The sequence below is a fragment of the Podarcis liolepis genome, assembly GCF_965112155.1.
Source record: "Podarcis liolepis genome assembly, chromosome: 1".
Classification (NCBI taxonomy): Eukaryota; Metazoa; Chordata; class Lepidosauria; order Squamata; family Lacertidae; genus Podarcis; species Podarcis liolepis.
The window spans coordinates 12,797,766-12,807,402 of NC_139554.1; the positions used below are offsets into that span (position 1 = coordinate 12,797,766).

General features: G+C 45.8%; 1 protein-coding gene across 7 annotated transcripts in view; it reads right to left on the minus strand.

Annotated features, from left to right (window-relative positions):
- AHNAK2 (AHNAK nucleoprotein 2) overlaps positions 1-9,028 on the minus strand; it is a 98,601-nt gene extending 89,573 nt beyond the window's left edge. For all 7 annotated transcript variants that reach the window (XM_083516542.1, XM_083516541.1, XM_083516540.1 and 4 more), the window contains exon 1: positions 8,959-9,028. In XM_083516542.1, the coding sequence (XP_083372668.1) occupies positions 8,959-9,013 (55 nt within the window). In that variant the 5' untranslated portion in view covers positions 9,014-9,028. The remainder of the gene's footprint in view (positions 1-8,958) is intronic.
- Between the last annotated feature and the right edge of the window lie 609 nt (positions 9,029-9,637).

Below are 9,637 nucleotides of genomic sequence, written 5' to 3' on the forward strand. Positions count from 1 at the left end.
TGGATCCTATTCAACTCAGTACATAACAGACACAATCACTCTTAAGCAGTATAGTACTCCTGGATTCCAACCTATCGCAGGAGTTGTGTGCCTTCATGGCTAGAAATGCTTATGCCCATTTTAGACTGATTTGCCAGCTACAGCTAGAATGGGATAGCCGAGCCTCAGTTGCCCATGCTCTGGTCCTGTCTGGACTACTGTAATGCACTGTATGTGGGGCTGCCCTTGAAGATGGTCTGGAGGTCACAGCTACCGCAGGATGCAGCTGCTAGGTCAGTAAAGGGGGCAGCCTAATGGGATTACATGTCAGTGGCCCTGGAAGCGCTGCATTGGCTGCCACTGAGCTGCGGGGCACTAGCACACGAAGCCCCAAACAGCTAGGGACCCAATTTCGTAAAGGAGCATCTCTTCCAACACTAGCCATATTTGACCCTACAATAAGCAGGGGAAGCCCTGTCAGTGCTGCTGACATCGGTTCAATTGCCAAACAGGTTGGATTCTGCACATGAAATGGAGGGCACCAGCTTGTCCTTTGCCCCAAGACCAGGAAGCAACATTCCTGGTTTTTGTTTATCTGGGGTAACTATAGCATTGTGCAAACTCATTATTCATACGACAAACCTTTCCAAATGCTGTGTACTATTTAAAGCTGTATTGCGTTCCACGCCAGCTATGAGCATTTTTCCTTGTTCTCTCTCTGTCGCATTTATAGCAGAAGATCTCATAGTCTGAGTCAACTTTCTTGGGCTGCATTGCTTTCTGTCTTGTGCATAGACCACACCTCGGGTCCATTCAATTTCTTGGCATGAACCTTGGCTGCTGCTGCTGCCCTGCAGATCCCTGCAGAGTCTCTCCTAGAACACCACGTCTATACTGTGGCAAATAATTCTGTCTCTAATGGTCAGGTCCTTATCGGAGGCTGGATATGTAGGTATCTTGCTCCTAGCCTTCTCAGGGCAGAGGGAGCACACCTGGTACAGACCAGATGTTGTTGGATTCCAGCTCCCATGTGACCCACCCAACATGGTCTGATGATGGGAGTCAGAATCGAACATCTGGAGGAACATAATCTGTCTCCTCCATCCCGATTTAGGACTTCAAAGGTAAGAACCATCGCCTTGAACTGTGGCCAGAAAGAAACTAGGGAACCCAGACAACTGGGGAAATACCATCACCCACTGAAATCTTCTACCCACTTACCTGGGAGTAAGCCTCAATAAACTCAGAGGGAATTAGAAGAAGAAGAAGAAGAGTTTGGATTTGATATCCCGCTTTATCACTACCCGAAGGAGTCTCAAAGCGGCTAACATTCTCCTTTCCCTTCCTCCCCCACAACAAACACTCTGTGAGGTGAGTGGGGCTGAGAGACTTCAAAGAAGTGTGACTAGCCCAAGGTCATCCAGCAGCTGCATGTGGGGGAGTGGAGACGCGAACCCAGTTCCCCAGATTACGAGTCTACTGCTCTTAACCACTACACCACACTGGCTCAATTACTTCTGAAGAGGCATGCAAACCACTCAGAGAACTCAGTTATGCATAGGATTGCATTGTGCAGCAGGACAAACGCTGAGCTGCTCTGTGCAGATCCTCTGGCAAAGTGCTGTGGACCAGGGGCAGCCAATGGCCAGATGTGGACTACAACTACCATAATCCTTGACCATTGGCTATGCTGCCTGGAGCTGATGGGAGTTGTAGTCCCAAATGTCTAGCATGCACCACATTGGTTAGTCCTGCTGTAAACACACTATTGACTTATTATTATTATTGAGACAGATGATGACTTGCATAGCACATGATGCAAATATTCAGTTTAATTACTAGTCTTTGGACTTTTCCAAGTGTTCCTGATAGACATTGCACTCTGTTATCATAGAATCATACAGTTAAAAGATACCATGAGGGTCTTCTAGTGCAACTCTCTGCAATGCGGGAATCTTTTGCCCAAGGTGGACTCGAACCCACAGCCCTGAGATGATGAGTCTCATGATCTGCCAACTGAGCTATCCCAAAGTACATAATTCATTATTATGAAGTTTTTGTCTTTTAAAAAGAAGTGGCAGCTTTTCAGCTGGATCCCATCCATGTTTTACTCAGAAGGAAGTGCCATCGGGTTCAAGAGGCTTTCCTCTGAGTAAAGGTTCATAGGATTTGCATCCAAATGCACAGAAGACTGCAGCTTATATTTGTCTCACGTTTCTCAATACCTGTAATAAGGACCAATACAGAGATTTTGGCGATAAATTAATGAATGAATTCTTTGGGTTTAAAAAAGGCAGCACTTTTCTTTCTTGCTACTAAACGACCTACTAAGAGAACACAAATACACTTTTTTGGGCAGCTTGGAATCATTACTAAGTCATGATGCCCACTTCCCTACTGAATCATAACTCTTGGCAACCGCAATGCATCATTCCACCAAAAAGCACATCTCCTCCTTATTTTGCCCAGTTAAGTATAAAACAAGCATGTTGCTCTGCCCAAGTGATGAATAAAGAGAGCGCTTGTTGACTACAGTGCTCTGTAACACTGAGGTTTATTGCATACATTACACAATGTGCAGACAAGCTTAGTCACACTAACATGGAAATGCAGATATAGTACTACAGGGAAGGCCTTGGGCTTTGAGGGGTATATACACCTCAGGTGGTTAATTCAACGGCCTCCCTTGCCAAGCAGCCTAGCATCATTCCATCAGGAGACAATGCAGAATCTCAGCTCCTGCTGGAACACAGTTGATTTGGTATCACAGTGAATATGAGCTGGTTGCTAATGGCGGCTTGCTTTACCCCACACATGCCTTCTTGACCACTTCAATCTGTGGAACAGACATTGTTGCAAGTGCTATTTATCACCTGTCACACACTTGTAAGAAATCAAACTTTTAGTGTGGCAGCACCTATGGAACTGCTTGCCTCTTGACATCAGGCAAGCGCCTTTGCTGTATTATTTGGGCAAGCCTGTCTAGACATGTATAATTATTTCATCTCTTTTGCCTCTTGTGTGTTTTTAGCTACTGATGATTTCAATACTATTAAATACTGATTAAACTATTTTTTAATTGAGAATTTTATTTTATTTTTTTATTGAGAATGTTTAAGTTTTGTTTTATATTTCTGTGAACTGCTTAGAGCTTTCTTCTTCAATCAAGCCATATTTAAATTTTGCTAGATAAATAAATAAATGAAGGCAAGCAGGCAGGCAGGGTTTGGGATCTGATTGCATACATTTTACCTCTCAAGTACAAAATAGTTGGAAGTATGCCAAGAGTGGCCAATGCAGTATGATCTGGATGTTGTGGACTACATATCCCATCAGTGGACAGGGCTGATGGGATCTGTAGTCCAACAATATCTGGAGAGCTGCATGTTGGCTATCCCTGAACTATAGACTGCGAGAAGCGATGTTACAGGGAACTAGGCAGAGGGCCTTCTCGGTGGTGGCACCCTCCCTGTGGAACACCCTCCCATCAGATGTCAAGGAAATAAACAACTATCTGACTTTTAGAAGACATTTGAAGGCAGCCCTGTTTAGGAAAGTTTTTAATGTTTGATTCTATTTTTAACATTCTGTTGGAAGTCGCCTTGAGTGGCTGGGGAAACCTACCCAGATGGGCGGGGTATCAATAATAAATTATTATTATATTATTGACTGGAAAAAGCAATGGGCCAGTCCACCCATAATAAACCTGAATTTTCAGCATCTCTCTCAGATGAATGGTTATGAAGTGATTGTACTTAGGAGCATTATGTTTGGGGTGCAAGTTTATTTTATTTTATTTCATTTCATTTAAAATCTGCTTTCTGCTTTCATCCTGCTCTTCCTCCCTAGGGAGATCAGAGCATCATACAAGGGAAAAAACCCAATAACACAATATCCACACACACACCCTCTCTTGCAATTTCCGCCCTCCCTTCCCTACAGGTGGGCGGGGTTTGTGGCACCGAGTGGGGGCTCACCTGGACGGGTGCCTCTCACCTGCTTGGGTTGGCATTTGACTTGCACTCGGCCAAGGAGGACAATGGACGGCTGGCTGGGGGTGGGGCTAAGGCCAAAGAAAAGAAGCTGACCCTTTTGATCACCCACCCACCCTCCCTCAAATTAATAATTTCTTGCCTCTAAATAATTCCATCCTTGGTCAGCGGTCGTCAAGTTAATGATACTTTCCCCTTACAGACTAATATTTTGCGTTCCAGGTCAGCAGGCGCTGCTGCGTGTCATAAGATGGTTGCTGTATTCAGAATCGGGAATGAATTTTGGCAGGTTTTGCCTTCCCTGTAGCATTTCGCCACAACTTTGGTGGTTTTAGGCCTTGGCAAGGTATCCTTTAGCCTATCATCAAGTCAAGGGGGATGCATTCATGCTCCCTTCCCTTGCAGCAGTGCTTTTGCAGGGCCTGTTAAAGGGCAAAACCGGGAGTCCCTGGCCCTAGAGCGTTGGCATGTAGGTCAAACTCCCGGGATGAGGTTAGTGGAAGGGCATGCTGTGTAAGTTTGTGCTTTACAGTCTCCTCTCACTGCATCTCATCAGCCTGCATATCCTCAGCCGGACGGGCTGAGAGGGTTACCTGCCAAGGCCTGTGCCAAGTTCCCACTTCTGAAGCGCAATAAAGTTGTGGCCAATTTGAACCCATACTCTGGTCTCTGGTCTCAACATTTGGGGGAAAGGGTAGGCACCACAGACAGGGTTTAGCGCATGTGCCTGCAATTCTAACTTGCTTGAGTGCCCTACCTTTTAGAAGTAATTTGTAACTCATGCTAAGCAATAACAGGTTTCTATCAGCAAAGCCTTGACTCCTTGGTATGCATTAGGTGCAAGAGAGGTCAATTATTAGCAAATCGCTGTGGGTTAAACCACAGAGCCTAGGACATGCCGATCAGAAGGCTGGCGGTTCGAATCCCCGCGACGGGGTGAGCTCCCGTTGCTCGGTCCCAGCTCCTGCCAACCTAGCAGTTCAAAAGCACATCAAAGTGCAAGTAGATAAATAGGTACCACTCCGGCGGGAAGGTAAACGGTGTTTCCGTGTGTTGCTCTGGTTCGCCAGAAGCGGCTTAGTCATGCTGGCCACATGACCTGGAAGCTGTACTCCGGCTCCCTCGGCCAATAAAGCGAGATGAGCGCCGCAACCCCAGAGTCGGTCACGACTGGACCTAATGGTCAGGGGTCCCTTTACCTATCAGCAAAGCCTTGACTCCTTGGTATGAATCAGGTGCAAGAGAGGTCAATTATTAGCAAATCAGCAGCAGATCTCTTAGGTTTTCTTGGCTCCTTGGCACTGGACAAGCCGTTAATCTCTGCTTCAAAGGAAACCTACAAAAACATGGCAACTTACGGTAACTTATTGCAAGACCTCCACCTACTGCTCAGGCAGCCTGATCTGTAATTCAATTAAGCCACAAATGCTTGGAATTAAGATGAAGGCTCTGATCCTGCAGTCTGCAGTGAAAGATGCAAAATAGATAGGACTGGTGCAAGAGGCGTCCTGCTACCAGGGAGCTATCATGACTCACACCATTGGAATTGTGTGAAGATACACTCCATCTTTCCCATCCATCAAGATTGGCACAACTGAACTAGTGCATATAGGAACGTTAACTCTTATTATTATTAATTTATCTGTCGCCTTCTATGCAATCGTCTTAAGGTGATGTAAGATTAAAATAAATAAAACACAGTTAAAAAGCACAAAGCAACAAATAAATGTAAAACAAAACTAGAACCATACAAAATATGTGTGGAAAAGTTTCATTTATCCAGCTAGGGCAGCCCGCCAGAAGAAAAATGTTTTCAGTTGTTTCAGGAAAGTGGAGATTGTGGGTGCCTGTCATATCTTGAAATATCGATCCAACGAGCTCAGTAGTCTCTGAACCGGCTAGCAGTATCTCTCTGGGGTTTTAGCCCTGGACAAGCCAAGGTTTGAACCTGGGACCGTCTCCCACTGAGCTACGGCCTTTCCCTGCAACCAGGTGAGTAAGACCTTAGCTGAGGGTTCTGGCAAGCATAGACTGGAGGCAATGGCAGAAGACGAACAGGAACACATTTCTGCTCAAATCACAGCACCAGGCTCTGTGTAACCACATAATCTGAGGAAACAACAGGCTGTGAATTCACCATACATTTAAAACACATGACTTCCCCTCCCCCAAGAATCCTGGGAACGGTAGTTCACCCAGCATAGAGCCACAATTCCCACACTTAGAGACCAGATTTTTTTTGGGGGGGGGGAAGTTATGTGCTTTGAATGTGTTTGAATTGTGAGGTGTGTACATAGCCTCAGAAACATCAATGAAAACACCCAGAAACGTCCAGAAAAGACATAACTTCTCATGGATAGTCAGACTTTGGCTCCATTTTTGCTATACAGTGGTACCTCAGGTTACATACGCTTCAGGTTACATATGCTTCAGGTTACAGACTCCGCTAACCAAGAAATATCGCCTCCGGTTAAGAACTTTGCTTCAGGATGAGAACAGAAATTGTGGTCTGGCGGCGCGGCAGCAGCAGGAGGCCCCATTAGCTAAAGTGGTGCTTCAGGTTAAGAACAGTTTCAGGTTAAGAACGGACCTCCGGAACGAATTAAGTATGTAACCAGAGGTACCACTGGACTTTTAAATCTGTATCATACCACTTTAAACAGTCATGGCTCCCCAAGGAGAATGCTGGGAACTGTGGTTTATTATGGATGCTGAGAGCTTGTATTCCCCTCAAAGAGAGATAATTCTCAGAATGGTATAATAGTCAATCCCGCTTCTCACCGGGAACTCTGGAAATTGGAGCTCTGAGAGGGGAACAGGGGTCTTATAACAACTCTCAACATCTTTAACAAGTTCCTACAGTTTCCATGACTTGGAGGGGAGGAGGGCATGGAACCATGACTGCTTAGGGTGGCATGATACCGTTTTAAAATGAATAGTGCGGGTGAGAGCTCTATAATAACTGTGGGACCCCCTAGCAGTTAAGAGGCTTCCCAAGTATAAGGCATATGTGCTCAGAAGAAATGAAACCATCACTTGCGGTGGGAGCCTCAGGAATAAATGTTCTCAGAGAGAGAAAGAGAAGCAGAGTCCCTCCTTACATCCAGAGTAAACAAGAAAAGACAGCAATACAATAGAGTTTTATGAAACACAGATGGAGTCGCTCCTATTGCACCAGAGTGAAACTATGAGCAAGGCCTTTTATCACAGCTTGATCAAAACGTGGTGGGGTCTCTGGGGCGCCCGGATAAAGTTGCTCCAGGAGTCAAATCCAGCCCTCAGGTTGCCAAACGGCCATCCCTGTTGTAAAATGCGAAGCTGGAAAATATTATTGTTCGGATGATGCTCATCTAATCAAAATATTATCCTGGGGTCAGGGGAAAGAGCTAAAGCTCTGTTTTTCTCTTGTGGAAAAATAGCCCCCAGCTCCATGGAGTCGTAATCAGTAAAAGTTACTACTCTGCATGAGAAGGAAGGGGAGATAAAGCCAGCCCCATAAATTCCAACGCATTAGGAAACAGGATTATAAGAGACTTGTAAAAAACAAACAAAAAAACCAGGCATTATTCAATACACACACCCTTAAGATCGCTCCACCCCACCCTCCTCAGAAAGCTTTTCACAAGTTGCAGTCTTTCAAAAGGCATGTCTTCTTGTGTGTGCAAACACTTTGAATCACTAAAAGGCTAACACAAGATGAGCCACCAGGAAAAGATTTGATGTTTGCTTTTATCTTGCAAGAAATAAATATCTCACTTATCGGGCACTCTAATTTGATACCGACCTTCTCTGTCTATTCACTACACACTTGCAATATATCAAACACATGGCAGCCAGCCAGCCAGCCAGCCTGCCTGCCTCCCAGACAATTGCGCTTGTTTCTGAAAAGTTGCCTTTGGGATGAATCAGCCAATAGCCATTGCCTCCCCCTTTTAATTTTCTCTCTCTCGGAGATGCCACACTGGGTGATGGTTATCATGCAAAAATAACAAGATCTACTTTGCCTTTTGGGAGAGGGGGGACAAGTCAAGAGCCACTGTTGCTTGTCAGAAAATAAACAGGAAAATAAAACTCTAGCCAGCTCTCTGTTCATTCTTGCTCTTAAACATTTCTCTCTAAACTCCACCTGCTAACCTGCTTCCACCATCATTCTTCAGCAATATTGCTCTTTAAAGAAAAACACATGAAGGAATACGAAATGAAGAGGAGCAGCTTGAGGCATGCACAGAGTGCATTCTGGCCACTCTTGGGCACCTGTACCCTCCCCCCAATACTGAGGATTTAGGAGCACAGCTTCCAGACAAGATTGAATCCTGAAACCTCCTTTTAAAAAAGAAAAGAAAAAAAAGCTTAAAACAATTCCACTTCCTTCCTCAAGAGGATTATGGGAACACAGTTTGAAATTATTTATGAAACTTTAAAAGCTTATGGTGGCATTACTGTAACTCTGCTAGACCTTATGCCGTGCCTGAAAAAACCATTAACTTTCACCGCGATCACTCATAAACTCTTGACAGTAAGCATGAGAAATGTTGAAAAGTACACATTCAAAGCGTGTATATCACATATTTTCAGTTGCAGTCAAAAAGCCAGCTTTGTCATGCACAGTGCTCCAGCATCCTGACTGCTAAAGGAAGGGGTGGGGAGTGAAACTGAAGCCATGCAGTCTGAGTTTAAAAAACCTGACATATTCTGACAGGAACCACAAAAAGAGCACTTGACTTAATTGTACACATTGCAGGCGATTTCAGAGGTGACTTTGTCGCGTTGTAAGAAGGCGAAGGAAAGTTTTGCCCGTGTGAATATTTCCAGGCTTGCTCTGAACTCTGATGCATGCAGTTATCTGGGCAAAGCCACACCCTAAGAAGCTGCAGGGAGAGGAGGGTATCAGAGAGGGAGGGTTCGCAGCTAGCAAAGGCATTTCAAAACAGCAGCGGCGGCAGCAGCAGAGGCGCAGAAGGAAAGTAGAAAAAACAGTTAAGCCCACCACTGCCTGGCGATCCCGGCCAGTTTGGAAGTACTAGATGAAAGCAGTCACACATCTTGGTGGCTTGGCTTGGCTCAGCAATGTGAGAGAGAGGAGGAGAGACAGAGAGGAGAGAAAGAGAGAGAGAGAGGAAAGAAGCCTCCTGTCTGCTGTAGGCTCAGTCCCAGCGCAGAAAATGGAAGGTTTTTGAGACGCAGGAAAAAGTGGCTCGAGGTGGGAGCAAACTGCTGGCACTCTCCGCCGGTCACTGGAGACTACTAGACGGTCCAGGTCTGCCCTGCGTTGCAATCCTGCTCCATCGCAGCAGCCTTGCAGAGCTGGTGCTTTAGGTCATTGCAGAGGAAGGGAGTGGTGGTGAGGGGTGGAGACGCCGCCGCCGCCGCCTTGCAGGGACCGAAAAGACTCCCAGCGAAATGGGCTGAGGATGCCCAGCTGCATGCGCTCACCTGATTGGCTGCGGCTCTCCTATTAAACCAGAAGCTGAGCGAGCGAACTGGCGCACTGGGAGAGGATGCGATTGTTGTTCTCTCTCTCTCTCGCCAAGATCAGACGACGGTGTAGGGTCATCCCATTGCCAGAGATGCATGGCGAGATGGGAAACTCGAATCCCTGAGATGCCAAAGCTTCCTAAATGCGGGTTTGCTTATGCTCAGTCCCGAATTATGGAAATTTTTTACAA